At 36.3% G+C, this 27,715-nt stretch overlaps 1 protein-coding gene, 1 long non-coding RNA gene and 1 other non-coding gene across 9 annotated transcripts in view; 2 read left to right on the top strand and 1 right to left on the bottom strand.

Moving 5' to 3' along the window:
• Window positions 1-8,379: 8,379 nt before the first annotated feature.
• Window positions 8,380-21,532, bottom strand: EIF5A2 (eukaryotic translation initiation factor 5A2). Of its 7 annotated transcripts, XR_006207376.1 has the most exons (7): window positions 20,948-21,064; window positions 20,501-20,700; window positions 19,859-19,963; window positions 12,901-13,032; window positions 12,263-12,353; window positions 12,055-12,086; window positions 8,380-10,468 (listed from the first exon to the last, which is right to left on the bottom strand). XR_006207376.1 is itself a non-coding variant. In XM_042956110.1 (6 exons), the coding sequence occupies exons 2-5, from the start codon at window positions 20,663-20,665 to the stop codon at window positions 12,294-12,296; spliced, it is 462 nt and encodes a 153-aa protein (XP_042812044.1). In that variant the 5' UTR covers window positions 20,666-20,700; window positions 20,948-21,064; the 3' UTR covers window positions 8,380-12,086; window positions 12,263-12,293. The 7 variants fall into 7 exon arrangements, 5 of the variants coding, with proteins under 5 accessions (XP_042812044.1, XP_042812045.1, XP_042812048.1 ...); XR_006207375.1 differs by having other exon boundaries at window positions 8,380-9,842; window positions 10,314-12,353; window positions 20,948-21,063; XM_042956110.1 differs by having other exon boundaries at window positions 8,380-12,086.
• LOC122199038 lies at window positions 13,340-13,482 on the top strand. Its single transcript, XR_006193308.1, has one exon. It is a non-coding gene; the product is annotated as a small nucleolar RNA SNORA67 (small nucleolar RNA).
• A 273-nt stretch (window positions 21,533-21,805) lies between the features above and the next one.
• LOC122230323 overlaps window positions 21,806-27,715 on the top strand; it is a 39,417-nt gene continuing 33,507 nt past the window's right edge. Inside the window, exon 1 of the long non-coding RNA XR_006207378.1 lies at window positions 21,806-22,329. This is a non-coding gene — a long non-coding RNA (uncharacterized LOC122230323). The remainder of the gene's footprint in view (window positions 22,330-27,715) is intronic.

Below are 27,715 nucleotides of genomic sequence, written 5' to 3'. Positions count from 1 at the left end.
GAGAAATCCATTTCAAGATTTTTTTTTTTTGGTCGTTTGCCTCAAGAACCAGAATTTCTTTCTCAAAGATTAAGGGAAAAACAAAAAAAGGAAATTAGCATTTTCTCCTCAAGGGCTGCTCAGGCTGTAGAGCAGAAATTATCCCTGCAGTATTGGGTATTTTGAAAATAAACTGTTAATTGATACACTATTTTATTTCTGTTGTTTTTGGCAGACTTCCATGTTATGACTGAAAAACGAAACAAAGAAATAAACAACAAAAAAAAAACCCTTTAGGAACTATTAAGTCATTTGTACACAGGAGATATTAAAATGTGCTTCAAACTAGCTAGTAATCTCAAAATAACTAAATTGAAACCATAGTGGAAAAAAAAGACTTCTCTATTTTTTTAATGCTGAAAAGACTATTAACTAGAAATGTGCAGATGGTAAGATTAAATATTGTAAATAACATAGTATTTCCCAAATTTTACACATGAACTATAAATACTCAATGCCTGTCAACACCCCCTCCTAGACAGTTCTTACTTTGAAATGGATTCTAAAACATATGAATTAAATGTCTGAAAAGAGTCAAGAAAATTTAGAATAAGGAAAAGTTACCTTTCCAGTCATTCAACTATAAGATACTATAATATATGATAGATATAGTTCTAATATAAACTTCAATCATTTGATCTACATGATTCTGGAGCCTGAATAGATCAATAAAATAAAATATAGAAGGACAATACAACAGATTGGATGGAGAAATCCCTCCATACGTAGCCACCCTAAAAAAAACAAACAAACTGGATAAAACACAGTGTTATACATAATTTCTAATGTATGATCAAGTTGGTTGAAAGTAAAAATTTTTTGGAGGCAGAGATGACAAGGCATGCTCATGTAACTTTGGGACTAGGATCAGCTCTGCTCAAATAGCATGAGAAAACTTCAACCTAAAAATATTGTTTAAAGAGTGCTTGGACTGATAGTGCTACGCAAAAGTAAATGTAGATCCTATCTGTATAGATGTACTTTAGATTCAGGCACAAAGGATTCCCTGAGATAAACTTACAGAAATATGAGTTGACAAATTTTTTTTTTTAAATCACTAAATACAAAAGAAAACAAGCAACTATGAATGAAAATCAAACTCCTCCAAAAAAACTATAAAATCAGACCAATATATATTGGAATTATATAGAATATAAAATAAGTGTCTTGAATATATTTAGAAGTTAATGGTATTTCAAATATGGTGAGGGAAACAGGAACAATCAAATTGGCTAGTACTAAAAGAAAATAAGTTCTAGAAATTAAAAATAGAAAACTTCAGTTAGAAAGAGTGGAAGAGTTAAAAAGGAGAGTAGCCACAGCCGCAGAGAAAATTAGTGAATGGGAAATTACTTAGAGTGCAACATAGACAAACACTACGCATCTCCAGAAAAATATACTCAAATGACATTGTAGCACAAACAGTCCTATGGAAGCAAACTGCGCAGCTTTTTTTTTTTTTTTTTTTTTTTTTTTAAATGCCTTTTATTTATTTTGAGACAGAGAGAGACAGAGCATGAGCAGGGGAGAGGCAGAGAGAGGGAGACACAGAATCCAAAGCAGGCTCCAGGCTCCAAGCTGTCAGCACAAAGCCTGATGCGGGGCTCAAACCCACAGACTATGAGATCACAACCTGAGCTGAAGTCAGCCGCTTAACCGACTGAGCCACCCAGGCATCCCTGCACAGCTTTAACAAAGGATGTGCTGCAGCCCTTCTATGCAAACTGTGAGGCACTGAGAGAAACTTACTACCACCTAAGAATATTGCTTTTGATCCTCTGACCTTGAATGTTCTTTGTTAAATATTTATAAATGAAAGTTAAGGGCGCCAGGCAGGGGAAATAAATCTGACGTCACTCCTGCTTGTCTTTCCTTTACTAATTTGATTAGAAAGCATTAAACATTAAAACATTAAAAACTGAGATGAAAAAGTTTATGCTTGCTTCAATGCATCTTTTCTCTCTGTGTATATTTAGGAAAACCTTAAATGGTTATTTACTTTTATTATTTCTAACAACTGTAATTTCAGAAGTAAGATTTTCTTGTTAGTGCCGTAGGAATTCTGAATAATTGATCAAATTTTAAAAAGAGAGTAAGTATCTTTTTTCATTGATTATTTTCTGTAATTTTTGTCTTGTTATTTTTAGCTTGGTCATTCAAATTATTGCCCATTTAAATTTATTTCCACCTTTTCACCATTATAAGCAATGCTTTAAGGATCTTTTTAAATTAAAAAAATTATTATCTTAAGTCAAAAGAAATTCTCATGAAAAGAAATACAGAGAAACAAAAAAGAGAATGCATAAAAATATCTAAAATCCTACTTGCTTAGAAATAGCTTTTTAATGCATTGGGGGCATGCATGTTTGTGAATATGTATGACTAAATATAAATAATTTAGATTACGCAAGTAATTACATTCATGTATAAAAATTGGATGGTACTATACATGCTTTTTGAATTAAAAAACTTCTTTTAGAAAAAATTACTGTACCTAAAATTGTAAAAGTTACAAAAATAGTTCAAAGAAAGCACACACACATACACACATATAAATATAAATGCATAAAAATCTGGACAAAGTCTATATAAATACATATATGTGTCTATATAACCTTTATGCGGATTTTTACTTATTATTGACATTTTGCTCCATTTATCATTTGTTTGTCCTCTTTCTCTCCATCTATATCTACATCTATAAGTCTTTGTCGGGCGGGGGGGGGGGGGCACCTGGGTGGCTCAGTTGGTTGAGTGTCCGACCTTGGCTCAGGTCATGATCTCACAGTTTGTGAGTTTGAGGCCTGTATCAGGCTCTGTGCTGACATCTCAGAGGCTGGAGCCTGCTTCAGATTCTTTGTCTCCGTGTCTCTGTACCTTCCCCACTCCCACTGTGTCTCTCAAAAATAAATAAACATTGAAAAAAATGTAAATCTTTGTGGGATGTTTTCTTGATAATTTTCTCATTTATTAAATTTGTTCTGTTTAGGCTCTCTATTTCTACTGAAGCTGATTCTAATAACCATAATTTCCTAAGAAATTATATCATTTAAGTTTTCAAATTTATTTGCATAGAATTTCTTGTTTTACTTTTCTTTTTTTTTTTTTTCTTTTTTTTTTTTTCAACGTTTTTTTATTTATTTTTGGGACAGAGAGAGACAGAGCATGAACGGGGGAGGGGCAGAGAGAGAGGGAGACACAGAATCGGAAACAGGCTCCAGGCTCTGAGCCATCAGCCCAGAGCCTGACGCGGGGCTCGAACTCACGGACCGCGAGATCGTGACCTGGCTGAAGTCGGACGCTTAACCGACTGCGCCACCCAGGCGCCCCTCTTGTTTTACTTTTCTTTCCATTATTAGTCATTCCTATTATTTCTCACTTTCTATACTTGTGTTTTCTTCCTTTACCTTAAATAAATTGGCCAATGGTTTGTTGTTATGTTAACTTTTTGAAGAACCCCAATTTTATTTATTTTTTAATTTTTAAAAAATATTTATTTTTGAGAGAGAGATGGAATGTGAGTGGGAAAGGGGCCGAGAGAGAGGGAGACACAGAATCTGAAGCAGGCTCCAGGCCCTGAGCTGTCAGCACAGAGCCCAATGTGGGGCTGGAACTCACGAACTGCAAGACCATGACCTGAGCCAAAGTCGGATGCTTAACCGACGAAGCCACCCAGCCGCCCCAAGAATAGTTTTCTTTTTAATGTTTATTTATTTTTTAAGAGAGAGAGAAACAGAGTGCAAGCAGGGGAGGGGCAGGGAGAGGAGACACAGAATCCGAAGCAGGCTCCAGGCTCTGAGCTGTCAGCACAGAGCCCGACACGGGGCTCAAACTCAGAAGCCAGGCCATGAAATCATGACCTGAGCTGAAGTCAGATGCCTAACCGACTGAGCCACCCAGGCACCCCCAGAATTTTATTTTTTAATGTGTTATTTTTCTATTCACCTAATTTTTGCTTTTATCTTGATCATTTCTTCCCATGTGCTTTTAGTTTCTTTTTCTGTTATTTTTCTAGTTTGATTTAGGACTTTAATTTCACTTATGTTCATGCTTTCATTTTTATTGATATAGATGTTAAGGCTACAATTTGTTTTCTACAGCTTTACATACATTTTCTTCATCATCTTTCGGGAATTGCTTCTGTTGTAGTTCCCTTTCAACATAGTATTATGTAACAGGTTTTTAAATTTGCAGGTAGAAAGGTTTTCTTAAATTTCAATTTTAATTTCACTTGGGATTGGTATCAGAATGCTATTTTATTTATTTATTTTTTTATTTATTTATTTTTTAATTTTTTTTTAACATTTATTTTTGAGACAGAGAGAGAGAGAGAGAGAGACAGAGAGAGAGCATGAACAGGGGTGGGTCAGAGAAAGAGGGAGACACAGAATCTGAAACAGGCTCCAGGCTCTGAGCTGTCAGCACAGAGCCCCACGCGGGGCCTGAACCCACGGACCACGAGATCATGACCTGAGCTGAAGTCGGCCACTTAACCGAGTGAGCCACCCAGGCGCCCCTCAGAATGCTATTTTAAGTATTTCTACCTTAAAGAAACTACCGTTTTCTTTGTGCCCTAAATATTCTTTTTTTCCCCAAAAGTTCCATTTGCCTTTGGAAGAAAGGTATATTCTCTAATATCAGAGTGTTAGTGATATGTACATAAAATCCCCAAAAGATTTACCTTATTGATTGCACAGCAATTAAAAGGAACTAGAGTGACAGCAATTTTAAGTGAAATTCACACACATAATCGTGAACAAAAAAGGGCAGACAGGCTATCAGTGTTGGGTAGGTGAGCCTCTGTTCTCCCAATTAGAATCTGGTTAGGGATCTGATGGCAACCAAGGTTGCCAAGCTTTTCTGGCCCTTCCTAACACTGGGGCACAAGTCATTGTGATGCTGGGATGTGCCCATGGTGTGGCCAAAAATTATTTTACTGGATCCAGAAATAACTCTCAAATTGGACAACAGATTGATATAACCTTGTAGGTGAGTCCTTTTCCGCCAGTATACACCCAGTGGTTGTAACTGATCCTGCTGAATGTATCATGGGAACATAAACACACCTCATCTTGTGCTTAGCTTTATTGCACTTCACAGATACCGCATTTTTTGCTTTTTAACAAATTGAAGGTTATGGCAACCCTGAGTCCAGCAAGCCTGTCGGCACCATTTTTTTTTTCCAAAACCATTTCCTTACTTCATATCTCTGTGTCCTTTAGTAATTCTCACGATACTTCACACTTCTTCATTATTATTATATTTGGATTACTGAAATTTCACAAAACTTTAATGGATCAGAGGTTGCTTCTTATGGATGAGCAAGGAAAGTGGGTTTCCTGAGATGGAATCTACTGTTTGTGAAGATGCTGTGAAAAATCGCTGAAATGACAGCAAAGGATTTAGAATAGAATATAGTCAATACAGCAACAGCGAGGTTCGAGGTTTGAGAGGATTGACTTCCATTTTGAAAGTTCTATTGTGGGTAAAATATTATCAAGCAGCATCACATGCTACAGGGAAATAGCTTATGAAAGGAATAAGTAAGTGATGCAGCAAATTTCATTGTTGCCTTATTTTAAGAAATTGCCACAGCCTCCGAACCTCCAGGAACCACCACCCTGACCAGTCAGTAGTCATCAACATCAAGAGAAAACCATCTACCAACAAAAAGATTGACTTGCTGAAAATTCAGATGAGGGTTAGCATTTTTTTGCAGTATTTTTTTAATGTTTATTTATTTTTGAGAGACAGAGAGCATGAGCAGTGAGGGGCAGAGAGAGAGGGAGACACAGAATCTGAAGCAGGCTCCAGGCTTTGAGTTGTCAGCACAGAGCCCGACACAGGGCTCGAACTCATGGACCAGGAGATCATGACCTGACTGGAAGTCGGAAGCCGGACGCTTAACTGAGTCACCCACATAGCCCATTTTGCAATATTTTTTAATTCATGTGTGTACATTATCTTTTTAGACATATGTGACTGCACATTTAATACACTACAGTATATAGCGTAAATGTAACTTTTCTATGCACTAGGAAACAAAAAAATTCACCTGACCCACTTTGTTTCAATATTCACTTTCTTGCAGTGGTCTGGAACCAAACCTGCAATCTGAGGTATGCCTGTAGATGTTATTTTTGTTTATTTTTAATGTTTATTTCTTTTGGGAGAGAGAAAGAGTGTGAACGGGGAAGGAGCAGAGAGAGTATCCCAAGCAGGCTCCACACTGTCAGTGCAGAGCCTGACATGGGGTTTGAGGCTGGATCTCATGAACCGTGAGATCATGACCTGAGCCTAAACCAAAAATCGTATGCTTAACTGATTGAGCCACCCAGGCTCCCCTGCCTGTAGATGTTTTAAATTCCCAGTGGAACACATACTTTAGATAGGCAGTCTGAGTTCTAAATGTGGCAATTCCACAGGACACCTCCTATTTGGATAGAATGTTTAATTAAAAGGTTGGGGATGGAGGAGGGATTAAGATAGGCTGACACATAACAAATTAGTCTTTTCATGCTTTTTCCCCCCTCCCATGCCTCCCTCTGGGAGCCTAGGCTACTGGTATTTGCAAATGGCAATAAAAGAGTGGGGCTGAGAGCTGGAAGACTCTAAACTGGTGCCTCTCTTACTGCACAATTATCTTGCTGATTTTGGAAGGTTATGGTATCAGTAATACTAGTTATGGATACGAGGTCACAACTGCCATGGTAGTCCTGGCATGGCTCAAATGTCAGGGAGTGAGAGGTGTTCTAGAATGGTACAGTGTGTAAAAGGAAAAAAGGGTTGAGCCATCTAGGGATGAAAATGTCCACATGGTGTTGATTACACACAGAATTGGAAAAAGGATGAAGGGTTTGTTTCAGGGACTCATCACACCATTCACATCACTGGGGAAAGAGAACAGCAATGCTGGTACGGAAGGAACACCTCAGACACTGGGAAGGTCAGGGGTAGGGGAGGAACCATTAATTGCCCTTGCATTAAAGATGTCTGGAAGAATGCAAGGAAAAGGATGAAGATGGAAAGATGTTTTTACTCTTGTAATTACAGAATTTTGAATCATGGGGCTTTTTTACATATTTTAAAACTATTAAAAATTTTAAAATGAAAACAAAACTATACCTAAATCTGGAACTAAAATGTAAAAATTACCATTCCCAGCCATAAAGCTAGGGTACTGTCTAGTAAGGATCCAGAATATAAAAACACAGTAAAAATAAGTTAGATTTTCTTTTAACAGTGATCAACTCATAAATACATACTATTTTCTTTTATTTTCTAAAAATTTTTTTGAATGTTTATTTATTTTTGAGAGAGAAAGAGACAGAGCACAAGCAGGGGAGGGGCAGAGAGAGGGAGACACAGAATCCGGAGCAGGCTCCAGGCTCCGAGCTCTGGGCACAGAGCCTGACGCGGGGCTTGAACCCACGAATCATAAGATCATGACCTGAGCCAAAGTCAGAAGCTTAACCGACTGAGCCACCCTGAGCCACCCAGGCATCCCCATACTATTTTCTAGCATAAAAATGGTTTTAGGAATGTATATGTACAAGAATAGGGCAGGCTGTTAAGTTAACTTTATGTTTATTTAATATAGCTGATGAAGTTACCAGACAAATATATTTTAATGTAACAAAAAGTTATAATTGATGTATATCATCTACAATGTAAAGGATTTTAATAATTTAGTATACCCAAAGACATTTGAATTTTACCCATTTTTGAGATGTAAAATACACAATTATAATACTCATACTACATATCTTATAATTTTAAAGTTTTAGCTAAAACATGAGTCTCTGTAGATAAAAGCAAGAATTCTCCTGTACCTAAGACAAATAAAAATGTATTACTAATAAAGTGCCACTGGATTAGACAATGCCATTTCAACTATTTCCTTTTTGGAGAGGAGAACACAAGTACATAATAATATGGAACTAGCCATTTTCATTATACTAGCAGAGAACTAGTAATGTGCATTGTATTTTGTAACAAGCACAAGAGTGCTCATTTATAGTAGGTATTAACCATAATAAAGAATTCCTTTCAAGAAAGATCACAATTATGACTTATGACAAGCTGTACAGTCATCACTGAATATAGTTTGGTGTCCAGAGTTTTTAAAAAATACAATCATGAACTAAGATGAACCTAAGTCTACCAATACCAAGAAATAGTTTTAGGGACTTCATATAAATAAAATAACCTCTCTCTCAATTGTAAAATAGGTTTCATCCAATTCTAAGGCGAGAGGAATAGTAGTGGTTGGTAAAGTTTGGCAACAAGTATGTTTCTAGCAGGTGAAAGAAAGCTCGATATGCATTGCTATAAGATGCCTCTTTCACACAAGGAAAACATGCTAATTAGATGTAGATAGCACTTTTCAGGCACTTGACCTCACTTGGTAGTTAAGTTGATGTTCAGATGTATACTTAATGGAGAAACATTAAATTATATAGTGACTTCAAGTCATGTTCTCACAGAACATCTGTGTTCCATAAGCTAAATCCAAATGTTCCCGCTAAAATCAAATAATGATGCCATATATCCAGTTCAGAGAAAAAAAATTTAATAGATTAAAGTTAATAGATTGAATTTTCTCAATTTTAAGATTTTCCACAACAAATTTTTCATAAGCCTTTGTTGTCTATTACTTGTCTGAATGCTAGGAGAAAAAAAGGCTTAAAAACTATAAAATATTATGCCTAAGTAAAGTTAGAAAATTTTCAACTGTTGATCAGTTCAATATAACATACGGTTTATGGAAATATGCTCAGAGTTTGCTCTTATACTGCTTAAGAGCCATGTTTTCTCATAGTAAATTTGTTTGTGGTTCATATTATAGAATTCAGTATGTAAACATTTTCATGTACCCAAAGAGCATTACGAATTTTTGATCTGTTGTCCCTAGATATGTTTGAGAACCACTACCTATTTGTCTGGCTCTAAAAACTATCTTTGGGGTCCATGCCAAAGAAATGCTTTCAGATAGATCATTAAGGTTTGGGTTCTAAGATAAGACTACCAAAGTCTATTCTACAATGAAAACTATATGGCAAGATTTCAGTATAGATGTTATCAATGTTCCCATTTTGTTTTAATACTTAGGTTAAGTATTTTGATGTTAAGGATTTTTATTTGCATGTTATCATTGTATTACAATTTGGGAAAATTTGGCAATATACTTTCAGGCAGCTTTAAAATAATGCAACTTCAGCTCTTAGCACAAACAGCCCTGAGAACAATGCATTCAAATTACAGCTCAACTAGAAATAATCTAATTGAGAAACTTTAAAGTTACAAAAACAAATTCTGGAAAAGTTGTAAATTAAAAAAAAAAAAAGTCACAACATTTGAGGCACTACCAGACTACAGTACTTTTAAGAATTGAAAGGACTTTGTAAAAAGAACAAACATACAAAGCTGGGTGTGCATATGCACATACTCCACATTGTGCTATAATGAAAAATTGTGTCCCCAAATTTTATAGCCTAAACATTTTATTATAGCATCTCCTATTAAAGATATCATGCTCCGGCTGCAGGAGAGTTTTGGTAATTGTTATAAAGCATTGGTACAGAATTTTGTACCATAAATGGTAACGGATTCAAGAGCTTGGTTAGCAACAATTTCAAGTGACAGACAGCCCTTGGAGGGGAGAATGAAATATCATAATTATGTCTATGAGGCAAATGCTAAGTCAAAGTAGCAATGATTTGATCTATTTCAGAGGGTATTCAACTTTGTAGTAGCAAATAAGGTATAACAAAGTCTTCACAGTAGAAATAAAATATGTTGCTCTAGAAAGAAACAAATATTCCACTTGTTAATATTGTATATAAATTGGTGAAATGCCTGCCGACAAAAATGGTGTATCATCGTATAATCTATCAACATGACAGTCTACACTCTATACATGGTAACCTGTGATATTTAACATTTGCTACAAAAAAGTACAACAAATACTAGGAATCAACTTTTAGTATTTCTGATGTCAAAAAGAATGAAGTTACTGCTGTTCTATGTTAAAAAATACGTTTACCTGCTTCCTTTTAATACAATTTATAAAGCTTTACTAAATGAAATATTTTGTTCTAGAGAAACATGTACTGACTTATGTGAAAATAAACAGTCCCATATCTTTAAAATCTATACTTATATATCAGAAGAGTATTTACATTTCATTATGGTACTTAAAATATTTATGCATAAATAGCTTTTGCCATTCAAGGTATGAAGATAGAGATGCATTATAATTCACATATGCTTACCTCACAATTGAAATGTATTTATGTGAAGTTTGACAAGTTAGGAACAACAAGGGCATGCTAATCCAGAATTAACAGTAAACCAGAACACTAGTATGGTTAACTGGGGCCATGTGAGTGACCAGCAAGCAGCACAGATTGAGAACTTCCTGGAATTCCTGTGGATAACAATGCCAACCAGTAACAAGTAAAACGCACAGAACAGACTACTAAAACACTAGAGCAGTATGAAGTAGATACTTAGATGGAATACTGGAAAGAATTTAGCCTAATTCCTAATTGTGCTTCAGATGGGCAAAAGCTAAGATGTTATGCTAAAATGGTTAACTATAACCTCTATATTTCTTGTGCTTTAGAATTCTCCTTGCATTTCTCTTAAGTATCCTGTTTTCTTCTCCAAATGGGTTTGCTGAGGCCTATACAAGATTTAAAAATGTGCACAAATTAAGTAACTAAACCTATGGGATCTTCTGTTCCTAATACTATTTTCAGTATTGCTTCTCGGCCTTTTGGCTAAGATCAAGTGCCTAATACTATTTTTAGTTACTGATTAGATCGGTTACAGCATCATATATGTTTTCCTCCAGATGATAGGAACAAAGGTCTTTCAGAGGTCAAGGCATGATGAGAAAGGTCTCATAATCAGTCTTAGAGAATGATTACTGAAGTAGTGATTTTGTTCTAAGTTTAATTTCAATATAATGATTGTTTTTAAGTCAAAGGTCCTTGCAAACCCTGTGACAGTGTCTAGAATCCTGGAAATAAGATATACGAAGAGAAATGTAGCTGAGTCACCTAAAACACTTTTTTAAATTATTCAGTTTTTAGAATTCTTTCCTAGTTATGTTTCACACTGGTAACCGAATTAAGTACATAACAATCAGAAAAAAATATATGTACTTCTCAAAGTAAGAAAAATAATCATCACAGAAAGTAACTCTTGCTCCATGATGCACTTTCAATTCACTTTAGAAAAAGTGTACATAAATTTAACAAATATTCCAAATCAATTTAAAGAATATCCAGTTTTGCTGGACAACTAAATATTTTAATGCCAAAAAATGTACTTAAAAATGGTTGGAAAGGAGGGACTACTATAAATACCAACAATTTATTCAACATATTGATAAAAAGCACTGCATAGCATCCTATAAAGCAGGTCACTCCTTTAAATACAGAGAGAGAACAAAAAGCAAAAACATAACTAGAAAGAAACTTTCTATTTTTATGCCAGTTACACAGGCCTCAAGTAAAAACCTATAGCTCTAACCAATCCCCTTTGCCACTGTCCCCTGTAGACTCCTCCTTTGTAATCTGACTTGCTAATAACAGTCAACCTACAGTTCAATGTCTGTCAACTATGAGCAGGTAGCAAAATCACTACATATAAGGTTATGTTTAGTCTTGCAACAATTTGGCAAAGGAAAGTATGACTGAGGTAATACAGGTGGCTGCACATGCCTACTAAGAAAACTGACACTTTTTGATAACATGATTTTTGGTTAAGGATTTGTGCTTGCCACACACAGGCTGAAACTGTGACAATTCCAATCCACAATCAACTCATTCTATATTAGGTCTGAAATTAATGCAGAACAATTCAACTTAAATGTGGTATTTGATACCACTAGATGCTACATTGTCTGATTTTAAGCCCTGGTTTATCTATCAACTAAAATTCAGGAATGATTTGCTCAGACAAATCATATCTGCTGAAGCCATCTTATCTATTTCTTGTACTCACTGAAAACCACAGGAAAGTTATAGGAAAGACACCTACAAAATTAAAAAAAAAAAAAAGAATTACAAACTTGATGATTTTAAATTACCAATTGCCTACAAAACTAACTGAGTACAATTTCAAAACAATTTAAAAAAATGAGGTGGCTTATGAAGGCCATAGCTTTGGTGACAACTTAGACCCAAACTTTAGATCTGTGGTTGATCCAGACCTAACATTTTGCTCATGCCTGATGTTCCCATTTATTTGCAGGGCTTTATGGCTACAGCATATTCTTCACTCATTGCACACATAACAGACACCTAGAAGGGAAAAATGCAGGCAAAAAGTTATTCAGAAGGCAATACATATATAAGATATATTATTATATACTGGATATTTGTGGATATTTTATACATGCTGACTTTGGAAAGAGGTATTCCAAGACCAGATAACCTACTTTCTTTATAGTTTTCCAAAGTAAAATTTCTCAAACTGTGGTTTTTAAGGTGACTTCCAGGAAACGGGAAGAATAAGAGCTATGAATGTCTCAATACTTATCAGATGTCATACTTCTGAGAGTCATAGCAAAGACAAAGAGTAAATCACCTTCACGCTTTAGTATTCCCATGCCATCTTTTCTTATCTTTCATAGCTCAGGTGCTGGTCTTCAAAACAAATTTGGGGTTGGCAGTGTCTGCTTAGCAAAAAGTGAACTTTGATACTTTCTTTGGTAATGGACCTCTCGGGGTATCATGGGAAAACCATCTCATAGAGCAGTATTTAAAAACTACATTTCATATTTGCCATTTTTGCTAACTAGTTTATGCCACAGTTCTTATAAAAAGCAATCTCCCCTTAGGTCTTTACCTGTACATCTTCACCTGCATTGTATTTTCCTTCTATTTCTTTACCTAGTTCACCTTCTGGCAGCTTAAGATCCTCACGAACTTCACCGGTTTCTGTCAGCAGGGATAAGTAACCATCCTGAATACATATCAGCTATTAAAAGAAATTATATCATTTGCAGTGATTAGATTATATCACTTTGTAATATTTACATAGTTAAGTTGCAATCCACATTAATTTGTACAAGTACACAGTAATACGTTAATATATTCTGAGCTTAAATAATGCTAAACATACAAAACCATAAAAGATGTATAGATTAAAAGTATAAGTTCACTCCTTCCTGCACACCACGTTCCCCCAACTCTCTCTCTCTCTCTCTCTCTCTCTAATATGCCCTGAAGCATTTATGTGTATGTGCACAATACAAATATAGTTGCTTTAGAAAAAATAAATGAGAATCCAAGGTGATTCCGTCTACATGGGGTCTGCTCATGTCCCTCTTCAGGAAATTAGTAACTTGGAAAAAAATCTGACATGTCTTAGGTTGTTGGAAGGAAGGGGATGTTTGTTTCCTTTGCCTTCCTTTGGCTGCCTACATGTATACTTCAACCCTTTCTGGATAGGTTGCGTCTTCTTAAGCCCTTGACCTAGACCAGAGGCATTGATACGCATCAGGTTTCTTTAGTCATCAACTATGACCTTCCCACCAACAGGGGAAACTATCCAGAGTTGGTCCTGGTGGACGATTTGGCCATAAGGGTGTGGCCCTTAACATGGTGACAGAAGAAGACAGGAGGACTCTTTGAGATGTCGAGACCTTCCACAAATCCTCAATTGAGGAGATGCTCGTCAATGTTGCTGACCTCATCTGAAGGGCTGTCCTGTTACCTAGCCCTATCCAGGATTCAGGCCCTGGGAGCTGAAGAGGAGCAGGAGTGGGGAGGGAAGGGAGCCATGGGATAGACATCTTGTCAGGTTTTTTTCTTTTCTTTGAATCAATGTCACTTTTTGTGTCAAAAAAACATAAATGGGATATTACAGGTATTTTTCAGCAAGTTGTTTTCACTTAACAGTATGTCTTAGAAATCTTTCCAAATTGGAAACTATAGGCCTACCTCAGTCTCTTTAACTACTTCACAGCTGCATAAATAGATTGTAACTGATTTAACTGTTTTCCTATTAATGGGCATAAAGTTAATTTTAGTTTTCCATGATTACAATGTGTTTTATAATTTGATTATGAACAAAATTCTGTAGAAAACTTTTGGTGTCCAGTTTACTATTAACATTAGATTTTTTTTAAAGACAAACATTTGCTTGTTGATGACGTTAATGAAACAAACACAATCTAACCTACAAAGAGACACAGTTTTGATATTGCTGATTTTTTTTTATTACAGGAATGATGAAATAGCCAGGCTGTACTTATTTATTCTAGAAGCATATACAGTATGTCTAGATTTCTTTAAGTTTATTTAAATTTTAGTTAATGTATAGTGTAGTACTGGTTTCAGTAGAATTCAGTGATTTATCACTTAAATACAACACACAGTGCTCATCACAAGTGCCCTCCTTGATGCCCTTCACCCCTCCAGCCCATCTCCCACCCCCTTCCATCAGTCCTCAGTCTCTTCTCTCCCCCCCACTGCCTTCCCATATCTGTTTTGTTTCTGAAATTCCACATATAAGTGACTACTGGGGGGAATGCAAACTGGTACAGCCACTTCCACTCTGGAGAACAGTATGGAGGCTCCTCAAAAAAACAAAAATAGAACTATCCTACCATCCAGCAACAGGTGCCTAGACTTCTAACAGATTTTATAAAAGGCAATTGTTCAGAATACCAGATGCTAACATTGACAAACACAAAAGGAGTTGAAGATTTGGTCCTTACTCCCTTTACTGCTTTGTGTTACTGTTTGTAACACAAACCTACCATAGAGGTAGATTTCAAATCTCCTCTCTATGGCACTACCAAATCTGGCTATGGCTTCCCACAGATATCTCATCAGATTTCAGCTTTTGCACACGTCTAAAACCTCAAAAACAAAAAGCATCCTCAAAGCAACTACAAATCCTTTTAATTCATCTTTACATCACTCAAACATTTGTGAGGTAGTTGGGAGAGGAGTGGGAAACAAGGAGGTTGAGGCAGAAGTGTAGTTTTTTTTATTGTACCAATCTTTGTATACACTACAAAGTGATCACCAAAATAATTCGTTACCATCCATCACCATACAATTGACCTCTTTTACCCATTTCACTCATTCTCCAATCCCCTTCATCTCTAAAACCAACCACCAATCTGCTCTATACGTTTTGTTTTCTTTTTGTTCATTTGTTTTTTACATTCCACATAGACGTGAAATCATACAGTATTTCTTTTTCTCTCTCTGACTTATTTCTCTTAGCATAATATCTTCAAGTTCCATCCAGGTTGTTGCAAATGTCAACATTTCCTTTTTTTCATGACAAGGTAGTAATCAGTTGTATATGTATACCACATCTTCTTTATTCATTTATCCATTAATGGACATTTAGGCAGTTTCCATATCTTGGCTACTGTAAACAATGCTGCAATGAACATCTGGGTGCATATAGCTTTTGAAATTAGTGTTTTCATACCCGAAAGTGGTATAGCTGGATTATTATGATAGTTCTACTTTTATTTTTTGAGGAACCTCCATACTGTTTTATATAGTGACTATACCAATTTAAATTCCCAACAACAGTCCAAGAAGTTCCTTTTTCTCCAGATCTTTTCCAATAATTGTCACTTTTTGTCTTTTTGATAACAACCATTCTAACATGTATGAAATGATATCTCATTGTGGTTTTGATTTGAATTTCCCTGTTAATTAGTGATGTTGAATATCTTCTCAGGTATCTGTTGGCCATCTGTGTATCTTCTTTGGAAAAGTTTGTTTTGATCCTCTGCCCATTTTTTAATCAAATTGCTTGGGGTTTATTTTTTACTATTGAGTTCTTTATATATTTTGGACATTAACCCCTTATCAGATATATGATTTGCAAATATTTTCTCCCATTCAGTAGGTTGCCTTTTCATCTTGTTGGTGGTTTCCTTTGCTGTACAGAAACACTTTAGTTTGATGTAGTCCCACTCATTTATTTTTGTTTTTGCCGCCTTTGCTTTCGGTGTCAGAACCAAAAGTGTAATGCCAAAACCAATGTCAAGAAGCTTACCACAAATGTTTTCTTCTAGTTTTGTGGTTTCAGGAATTATATTCGAGTCTTTAACCAATTTTGAGTTAATTTTTGTATATGGTGTAAGATAATCTAGTTTCATTCTTTTGCATGTGGCTGTCCAGTTTTTCCAACATCATTTATTATATAATTCCAAATAGCCACAGGCTTACAAGGCAGATCTTTTTGATTTTGGCTCTTTTAGCAATTCCCTGAAGTAGAACTTGTCTATTTCGAGAATTAAAGGTTCCCACTGCCATTAGTGACTGAAACATAAAAGTCAAATAATACTACTGATACTTTGATATTTATTTATATAATGGTGGTATTTTATTTTTAAAGAGTTAAGAATTCATCAGTTAAACTGTGGGATGAAATATAAAGCATTTCAAATAAAATACGTATAGACATTATAAAATATCTAGTAAAACAACATTTTAAAAAATTAAACATCTTATTAAAATAAATTGCTATATGAAATAAAATTAAAATTTTCAAAAATAAAACTGTAGAAAAATAAAATTAAATAATGAAAATTATTTGATCTTCTTACACAAATTATTTTTAAAATTTCAGATATATGTAAAGTTACAAAAATAATACATCAAAATCCCATATTTTTCCCCTTGATTCACCCATTAACATTTAACCACATGTGCATTTATGTATATATGAATACATAAAATACATAGAATATACATTCTTGTTCTTTTCTTCTTTTTACTAAACCATTTGAGTATGTTTCAAAAATCATGATTCTTTAGCAAGAAAGACAAATTTTTTTTTCTTTCCCAAAAAAGACAAATTCTTATATAACCAACTTATTTTTTTTAATTAGGAAATGTAATATTGCTAAAATATTATTTAATATATAGTCCATATTCAAATTTATCAATTGTTCCAATATTGTCTTTGATAGAAACTATTTCCTCCCAACTCCAGGTTCATACCTTGTACATATTTGGCATGGATACGTGCATGAAGACCACCACAGCACAATAAATATAACTGAAAAGGCCCACAGAGCTAAATTTTTTAAATGAACAGAAATAAGTATTATATGGTGACTTGATAACAAAGGGGTATGATCACTGAGTACTTACGATGCAAGGCACTGTTCTAAGTATTAACTAACTAAACCTCCCATGAGGTTTACCATTCTTATCTTCACTTTATAAATAATGAAAAAAAGGCAAGAAGTTCAATAACTTGCCAACCAAGGTCACGTAATTAGTAAGTGTTAAAGTAAGGATTCGGAGCCAGCCTATCTGGCATGAGTCATTCTCTTATCCATGATCCAGTACAGACTACATACCAAAGGCTGACACTAGGATGAGGAAAGTGAAGCACTTGTTCTGAGTGCAAAATTTAAGGTGGCACCAAAAAAACTCATCAGTGATCACATATTTTAAAACTAAAATTAATACAAAAATTCCATGATGAACAAAGTATCAAAATTTTAAATAAAGACAAAATTTGAATTACTGATTTTTCCTTTTAGGTGGCTTAGTTGGTTAAATGTCCCACTTCTGATTTCAGCTCAGGTCATGATCTCACTGTTCATGGGATGAAACCCTGAGTCAGGCTCTGTGCTGACATCACAGAACCTGCTTGGGATTCTCTCTCTCTCTTTCTCAAAATAAATAAACTTAAAAAAAAAAAAATTTGTGCTCTAGGCAAGGGCATCACTTACCTCATTCCCCTTACCCTGGTCTGGGTCCTGTTGTGTCCCCAAATAAAACCCAAACTAAATTTTCCTTTATGTTAAATCTGGAGCTCCAATCAATGATTGACTAATTTTTTTTAATATTTATTTATTTTTGAGAGAGAGGGGGAGAGAGATAGAGACGGAGAGATCGTGTGTGCATGGGGGAGCGGCAGAGAGAGAGAGGGAGAGAATCTGAAGCAGGCTCCCAGCTATTAGCACAGAGCCCTGACGGTGAGGTCACAACCTGAGCCGAAATCAAGAGTCAGATGCTTAACCGACTGAAAAGACTTAAAGGAAAAATTTGGTTTGGGTTTTATTTGGGGATACAGCATGGCCTAGACTAAGGTAAAGGGAACGAGGTAAGTCAGCCTTTGCCTAGAGCACAATATTTTTTACAATTAGTCAATCACCCAGGTGCCCCAATGATTGACTAATTTGATCATGGTAGTAATTATATGAATTACTGATACTATCTTTCTGAAACACTCAAAGGCAAAAGCATTCTATGTTGAATGCGTATTAATGTATATAATGAATATTGAATATTCAAAGCATTCACATGTTAAGGATAAAAAAACAGAAATCCATTTTTGGCAAAAGAAAAGTCTATGCTTAGCCTTAGCTGCACTATCCTTACTTCAATGAATAATCACATATGCATTTAACAAATGTTTATTGAGCACCCACTATAAGCCATGTCTAAATTAGGTGCTCCAAGCATAATGGAGTGATTAAATGGAATTTTTATACAGGAAAAGGGGGAGCAGAAAAGGACTACTTTTTGGTACATATCTACTTATGAGGTAATTACGGTATACATTTTCTCATTTAATCCTCACATTATCCTTCCTTTGTAGATGGGAAGACTGAGTCTCAGAGAGATTGTATAATTTGTCCAAGGTTGTCCAACTAGAAAGTGGCAGAACTAGATCCAAACCCAAATTTGCCTGATTAAAAAAAAAAAAAAGCCCATACGCTATTATAATAAGACAATTCAAATGTCTACAAAGACTCCAAAGAAACCTAGAAAATATTTATAAATGGGAAAATGAAAATATAAAACTTACTAGATTAAAACTATGTAAAAATATGTTTACATTATGTGTGAATAAAGAGTAAAAGGAAGTCATATGGGACTTGCAGCTGAAGGTAACATGCTCTAAAAATTACATAATACAATAAAAGATATAGCAAGAAGTCAGTTTAAAATGAATTTAAAAAATCTAGGTATCACACTTGTATTTTTCACTGTGTAAAATATAACAGAAAAGAGTTCTGTATATGGTATGCTTGTCACTGAGATTGAAGACTTACAAGAGAGACTTTAGTTATGATTAATCTGAGCTCCCACATCCTATGAGGTCAATGGTTTGGTTACCATCAATTCTCCCAAACCAACAAAATGTTATCATTACACATGACCTATCCAAATATATAATTGGAACTAAAACTTGGAAGTTTATACCTATAATTTAACAAAAGGTCACAGCATGGTCACTGAATGTAAATAAAACAATTACATAGTTTTGTATTTTCTTTACTATATGCAGTGGCCAGGTACTTCATCTTTTATACTAATGGCTTTTGGCTGACTTCCCTATTTAAGAATACCAAATTCTAACTCACATTCATTAATACACAAACTTGGTTGGTGGAACATGAATCCCAAAGACTTTATAAAGTCTTAGGTTTGAGAAGTGAAAAGAAATAAAATACCAGGGAGGGAGTTACCTACATTTGAAATAGTTTACAACAAAGAGCAGTTTTACCAAACATTGGACTTATTCAGTCACAAAATGCAGTCACTTGATCTGAGAAACAATAAGACATGTTCAACTTTTTAAAAATTCAAAATGTTAAAAAAATAGCAAATTAGCAATAATTATAGATAAGGTACAAGTGTTAAATATCACTATTTTTCCAATTTTTAGGATAAGTGGTGCCTAATATTTGGTTAGAAAAACCTACAAAACTACTCCCAGGTTTTGTTAAATTACAGTTAACAGTAGAATGTATTTGCAACTTTAAGAAACAACCAGCATTTTACAGGAAATTGGTACTCACTTGATAATCATTTCTCTTAATATTTGGAACATCCATGTTGTGAGTAGAGGGACAAATATCTTCATATTTTTTGCCCGTGAAAATATCAATTCCAACAAGGTGAACCTAGCAGAAAAGGGAGAACAGGAAACCTGTTTAATCTTTGCCAAGTATATCACTCATTACATACACAAGAGCACAATACCAAAGCTGATTATGACAGATTCTTTCTCCTTCCAAGGTCATCTAATTTTATTTTCTTAAAAAAAAAAAAAGTAGTGGTCATTGACTTGAGAAGCAGTGAACCAAACTAAACAGTTTCATGACATATCCAGACCCAATATCATATATAGTCCAGTAATTCAATTATAAGATGCATAAGAAAAATGAAGTTATGTTAGAACACATTTTCTCATCTGAATAGATTATTCTAAGTCACTAGGATTTCAGGAAAGTTTCATTTCCCAGTTAAATGAAACATTATAAGGGCCCCAAAAGGAAAAGCTATATTTCAGTATGCAAAGCAATAGCTGGTCACCCGGTAACTGTGGGAAGAAAAAATTGTGATTATTACAAAGTTATAAATATGGAAATCTCATGTTCCGCACTGTAATACAAATGATTAAAACCCCAACGCAAAGAGAGACCTGGAAGGGCACTTACCTTGGCATGACCGTGCTTTCCAGTTTTGGAAGTTGACATCTCCACTATTTTGCATGGTCGTCCTTTGAGAACCACGAAGCCGTTTTTGCGCAGGGCCGAGCACTGCATTGGGTAAGTGCTGGAAGCCCCAGCATCTCCAGTAGTGAAATCAATTTCATCCGCCATGGTGGGCTGGGGAGATGCTAGCTTTTCCCAGGGAACTATACAAAAAGTTTGTGTTTGCTTTTTAACAACGGGAACGCAGGCAGGGAAACATCACATTTCGGACAGGTTACGTACCAAACATCATGGATCTATTATTTTTTCATTTATAGAACACCCACAAAAGAATAGGGGGCACTTCTAACTCCGGCCTCTACAAACTTTTCCATCCATTGGTGGGGAGGTAGGGAGGGAGGTCGCAGATGAGCTCCTAGCGGGTGGGGGATACCCGCCCTGGGCACTCACCGGCGCGGGGAGCAGCAAATCTCGGCCCCCGTCGTCCCACCGCAGGAGAAACCGGCGACCTTCCCGCACAGCGCCGCGCCGCGCCACCCGGCCCTCCGCCGCCGCCCTTATCCTCACTGCGGGGGACCCAGCCCAGGCCGCACATCCCCGAGAAGGATGGGGATAACAGGACCTGGTCAACAGCACCTGGCCCCCAGGCAGCAGGCGTGCACCCCGCCCTCCAGCCTTTGGCGCCGTCGCCCCGGCCTCTCAGGCGCCCCCTTGTCCTGCCGGCATCCTTGGCCCGGCCCGGCCCGGCCCCGCAAGGGCCTGAGCCCTGGCGGGTCCCGCGCTCTCCTCCGTTCCCCCATCCATCCTTCCTCCTTCCCTAGTTTTGGACTCGGCTCCGGTCGCCTTCTCCGGCCCTGCCTCGCTCCGGTCCCGGCCCTACCAGCTTTTCCCCGTGTCTTCACCTTTCAGCAGGGAAAGAGCTCCTTTTGCCTGCGCACCGGCGCCGGTCCCCTACAGCTGCGGCGGCGGCAGCGGTGGCGGCCCCGGCAGTTCCAAGAGACGGGGCGGGGCCGCCACACTTTCCACACCCCGGCCTCCCCGCCCTTTCCCGCCCCCACCACAGCCCCACTTCCGGGATAGGTCCCGGCGCGTCACAGGCACCGCCCTCTAGGGCTACCATTGGCTACAATGTTCACGAGGTCCCGCCCAGTCACGTGAAGAGCGCCCTGGCAACCCCACGTGCTGCGGATTAGTGCACTTCCGGCGTGAGGAGCACTTTTTGGAGTCCGTTTGCTGAGGGTGAACTTAAAGGCAAGGAAACTTGCTACCTCAAACTTTTATGTTGGTTGCACTCGGGTCCAAGTTGAAGTTAACAGGAGCCAAACCACACGTTCTGTGGCCCCTGCCATCGGGTGCGTGGCGGTTGTCACGTGACAGTTGTCAGGCCCTGTGAGGGACACGGATTCAACGGGTGCCCTGCGTGGTTGTGGGAGGAGATTTGGGGTCGAACTTCTGGCTCAGGTTGATGGTTGAAACCACACTTGGCTCCTCAAGGAAGAGCCCAAGTGCAGTATTTTATTACCGGCTCTAACCTGTCGGCTCACAGGGGACCCCGGCCATCCGTGATGAGGTTCTGGCAGTGACTACCACTGGGTGCCTGGGCAGGGTCAGCAGTGCCTTCTGGGGTGGGAACTCCTGAGACATCTGCGACCCAGATAACAGCAGTGAAATGACCCAGCTCATTCTTCACACTAGGCTGTCACGGAGTTGTGAAGGTGAATGGTGAATGCCTACCTCCTTCCTTCGTCACGGTCCTGTCCAGAAACTCAGACCAGTCCAGTTCTGAGAAACTCGGCTCTTCTTTCCTCTTGGCATTGGTATTTGAGTTTGAGGTATGTTCAAACCTCAGTAGAGCTGTTGGGTTGTCTTCAAAATAGACCAGGAGCCAATAGAGACTTGACTAGGATTAAGGACCAAGGTTCTTAAAAGAGATGCGCCCCCTTGTGTTCCATTTCACAACGCATTGCATTCTACCTTGGGGAGGTGACCTATACTCCCCAGTATGTGGTCTTGTAATTTTGTATCGCTGTCTTTTGAGTACCAGTCACGTTCTCACATTACTATGTGGCCCTATGGTTTGCACAGGTATTTGACACATGTTGAATTCAACCTTTATTATAAAAAAATGAACTCCCATAAACGGAATTCAGCCTCTAGCTAATATATGAAAAAGTCGAATTAGAACCCTGGTTCATGAGTCCACTCTGCTTTTCCTTACACAGTCTAACCTTTCCCTGTCTAATGTTATTAGAATGATTGCTAATATGTAAAGAGTATCTATGCAAGTAGGTAAGCATAAAATGTCTTATGTGCATTATTCCTTTAATCTTAACTATTACCCGTTTTTTAACCTCAAATTTATTTTTTTTTTAATTTTTTTCATCTTTATTTATTTTTGAGACAGAGACAGAGAGCATGAGCAGGGGAGAAACAGAGAGACAGAGGGAGTCACAGAATCTGAAGCAGGCGCCAGGCTCCAGGCTCTGAGCTGTCAGCACAGAACCCAATGCAGGGCTAGAACCCAGGAACCTGAGCTCATGACTTGAGCTGAAGTTGGACGTTTAACTGACTGAGCCACTCAGGTGCCCCTTAACGTTAAGTTTACTACGTTATAATTTCTACAAATTAAAACTTACCCTTTTCAGTTTTGTGACTTTTGAAAAACATAAGTAGTTCTAGAACTATGACTTCAATCAAAATAAAGAATATTTCCCTGATTCCAAAAGTTCCCTCCTTTTTGTGGTTAGTCCCCTCCCCCTACACCCAGCCCCTGGAAACCATTAGCAACTACTGTTTTATCTACATTTTTAATTGTGAGAAAAAAGCAGAGAAAAGTATTTTGGCCAAACTCACACAGCTAGGAAATCAGAGAGCCAAGATTGAACTCTAGGCAGCTTGGCTCCATAATCACTACTTTAACTACTGCTGCATTTGCATAAGATTTGGATTTGGAATCAAATGATCCAGCTTCATTCATTCAACAAATACAGTCAATTCTAGTGAAGTTGCTGGAACACGGAGTCAGCAAATACTGAACCATTGTTCCTAGGGGAAGTGCAGAGTTAGGTTCCTGTGAGTCTCTGGTCACAACATTTTTGTGAACTGACCAATATATAATCTTGTTTTATGTGTGTTTCAGTTTCACCTTACTTAATACGTATTGATTCATTAACATTTAACTCACAGCCAACAGCACTATAATTATTATACCTGAGTGGAGCTTATCTAACACATGTATTTTCTCCATAAGGTACATCACAGCCTTCTTGTGCTTAGAAGCACTAGACGGCGTTTCAAGCACTATGCTTCAGAGCCATCGTAAACAGCCAAGTCACCAACAAAAGTCACAAAAATGTGAAAAGTGGTGCTAATAGACTGAAAAGAAACACTTGTTGAATTTGACAGCTGTAGCAAGAAGGCAGAGCCTCACCTTGTTTGACCTCAGCTAGGAAAATATGCATTGGATGACTTCTATCTTTTGCTGTTCTGTGCTTGTCCATAACTGACTGAAAGCACTGCTAGTCCTGATTGTAAGTAAATTGAATCCATAGGCAGAGTCACAAATATGGAATCCATGAATAATGGGGATTACTGTTTTTATTTTAATACCTTTAGCACTGGAATTACCATGTTTACCAAGACAGCCCCCTGTTCGTTAGGTGCTTGCAGTCTACTATATGATGCAATTTAGCAATTTTAACAGATAAAATAAATACAAATAAATAACTACAGGGTTCTGAAAAAAAAGATCTCTTCCTCATCTAGTCTAGGTGTAATCCAATAGAAATATGATGTAAGCCACATATAATTTTGAGTTTTGTTGCAACCATATTTAAAAAGTTAAAGGGGATAAAATTAATTTCAATAATATATTTTATTTAACCCAATACATCCAAAAGATTTCATATGTAACCAATATAAAAATTATTATTAAGATAATTTTATAGTTTTTTTAAACTGATCCTTCAGTCTCTGGTGTAGGGTACATCTCAATTCAGACTACCCAGACTACCCATATTTTAAGTGTTCAATAGGTATGATGGTGTCTATGATATTGGACACATCACAGGTCTAGAAGATTTCAAGACTGCTTCTCTAGCAGTGAATATATTAATCTGACATGAAAAAAAATTAGTAGAAGTTAGCAATGAGGAGAGTTTTGGAAAAGGTATTTTAGGCAAAGGGATAAGGGATACAAAGACTTGTAGATGAGAGAATTATAGCATCATCCTGGACTGTAAATGTTTCAGTGTGTCTGGTGCATACTGTAAAAAGAGATAAGTGAACTTGAATTTTCTCCCAAGTAAACCAGAAAGATATTGAAATAGTACATATAAGAAAATAACAAGAATGTAGCTTTCATTTAGAAAGACACTTCTGGTTATGGTATGGAGGATTTGGAGGGAGGAGAAAATATTGGAAATAGGAAACTGATTAGGAAGAAATATGTTGGTGAACAAAGGTGGTGACTATGAGAACATAGAGAGGACATATTCAAGAGAATTACGTGAAAAATGGAAATAGTGTTATAATTAATTAAATGTTAGGGGTCAAAATGGAAAGAGAGATGTAGGGTATGAGGAAGAGGATACAGTAAAAAACTGGGAGAATGATGCTACCATTCATTGAGATAGAAAATATAACAGAAAGAGCAAATTACCAGGGAAAGTTGAGTTTACTTTTGGGCAGATTGAATTTCAGCTTCCTATGGGAGATATATGTATATATCTTAAATAGAAATGGACATTTGTGAATCATTAGTATATAGATGATTATTAAAGCTAAAGCAGGAGACTTACTTCAGCCTTAAGGGCACAGACTGAAAGTAAAGGGATGCAAAAAGATAATCCATGCAAATAGAAACCAGAAGAAAGATGAGATAGTTATTCTTCTATATCAGACAAAATAGACCTTAAGACAGACTGTAATAAGAGACAAAGTCATATAATGATATGGGGGTGAATTCAGAAAGAGGATATAACATTTGTAGATAATTATGCACCCAACATAGAAACACCTAGATCCATAAAGGAACTATTAACAGACCTAAAAGTAGAAGTGGACAGCAATACAATAATAGTAGGGGACTTCAATACCCCACTTTCAACAATGTATAGATCATCCAGATAGAAAATCAATAAGGAAGCAATGGACTTATACTACACATTAGACCAGATGGGCTTAACAGACATTTGCAAAATATTTAATTAACAGTAGCAGAAAACACATTTCTTCTCAAGTGCACATGGAACATTCTCCAGGATAGGTTATATATATGTTAGGCCACAAAACAAATCAATACATTTAAGAAGATTATGAGCATATCAAATGTTTTCTGACCACAAAGGTATGAAACTAGAAATAATTACAAGAAAAAAAAACCGGAAAAGTCACAAATATGTGGAGATTAAACAACATGCTACTGAACAACCAATAGATCAAGGAGAAATAAAATATCTTGAGACAAATGAAAATGAAGACACAAATTACCAAAGCAAAATGGAATACTGCAAAAAAAATTGGAAAAATATTAGTAAAATTAAAAGCTATTAAAAAAATAAACAAAACAGATAAAAACATTTACCTAGACTTACCAAGAAAAAAGAACAGTTATAAATGAAAAAAAGTTATAAATGAAAGAGGAGGCATTACAGCTGATACCAGAGAAATAAGAGACGACCATGAACAATTATACTTCAAACAGTTGGACGACCTAGAAAAAATAGATAAATCCTAAAAACATACAACCTACAATTACTGAATCACACAGAATAGAAAATCTGAAAAGATCAATTACTAGTAAGGTGACTGAATCAGTAATCAGAACCTCCCAACCAAAAAAAGTCCAGGACCAGATGGCTTCACTGATGAATTCTGCCAAATATTTAAAGAAGAATTAATATAAACTTTTCTTAAGCTTTTTCCAAAAAATTGAAGAGGGGGGTTACTTTTAAATTCACTTTATAAGACCATATAATACCCCAAACAGACAAGCACACTACAAGAAAAAATTATAGGTCAATATCCCTGATGAGCATAGATGCAAAAATCCTTAACAAAATATTAACAAAGTAAATTCAATAGTACATTAAAAAGATTGTACACCATGATCAAGTGAGGTTTATTCCAGGGATGCAAGGATGGTTCATCATCTGCAAATCAATCAATATGATATACCACATTAACAAAATGAACGATAAAAATTATACAGTCATCTCAATAGTTGCAGAAAAAGCATTTGACAAAATTCAACATGCATTCATAATAAAAACTCTCAACAAACTGTGTATAGAGTGATTGTACCTCAATATAATAAAGGTTATATATGACAAACCCACAGTTAATAATGAATTAAGACAAGGATACCCACTCTCACCACCTTTATTCCACTTGTTGTTAGGAAGTCCTAACCAGAATATTTAGGTAAGAAAAAATAATAAAAGCCATCCGTATTGGAAAATAAGTAAAATGATCTCTGTTTGCAATGACATTATATTGTATATAGGAAACCCTAAAGTTTCTACCAAAAAAACTGTTAGAATAAATGAATTCAGTAAAGTTGCAAGACAAAAAATTAATATGGAAAGATAGTTGTGTTTCTATACACTAGTAATGAACTATCAAAGAAATTAAGAAAACAATCCATTTATAATTGCATCAAAAAGAATAAAATTCTTAGGAATAAATTTAACCAAAGTGGTGAAAGACCTATACACAGAAAACAGTGTTGATGAAACAAATTGAAGACACAAATAAATGGGAATATTTTCTGTGCCCATGGATTGTAAGAATTAATATTATGAAAATGTGCATACTACCCCTAAGCAATCTACAGATTCAGTGCAATTCGTCTCAAAATTCAAATGGCATTTTTCACCTTAGGAGAAACTCCTTAAATTTGCATGGAACCACAGAAGCCCCAAAGTAGACAAACTAATCATGAGAAAGAAGAACAAAACTAGAGGCACCACACTTTTGGATTTCACGCTGTATTACAAAGCCAAAGTAATCAAAACTCTATGGTACTGGCATAAAAACAGATACATAGAACAATTGACTAGAAGAGGATCCTGGCATAAACCGATGTCTATATGGCCAATTAATTTACAACAAAGGAGGCATAAATATACAATGAATACAATGGAGTATACAGTTATATACAATATAATCTTTCAATAACTGGTGTTGAAAAAACTGGATAATCACATGCAAGAGAAT

Source organism: Panthera leo, chromosome C2, assembly GCF_018350215.1.
Source record: "Panthera leo isolate Ple1 chromosome C2, P.leo_Ple1_pat1.1, whole genome shotgun sequence".
In the NCBI taxonomy this organism is placed as follows: Eukaryota; Metazoa; Chordata; class Mammalia; order Carnivora; family Felidae; genus Panthera; species Panthera leo.
The sequence above is the reverse complement of the archived record's forward strand: the minus strand, read 5'-3'. Positions and strand labels throughout refer to the sequence as shown.

Excerpts from the sequence above, each read along its gene's own strand:
- EIF5A2 (XM_042956114.1), bottom strand. The coding sequence starts at position 20,665 with ATGGCGGATGAAATTGATTTCACTACTGGAGATGCTGGGGCTTCCAGC. Across the intron at positions 19,964-20,500 it reads GAAAGCACGGTCATGCCAAG|GTTCACCTTGTTGGAATTGA; the intron begins GTAAGTGCCCTT and ends CTTTTCTGCTAG. Across the intron at positions 13,033-19,858 it reads TTAAGAGAAATGATTATCAA|CTGATATGTATTCAGGATGG; the intron begins GTGAGTACCAAT and ends TTCTTTTAATAG.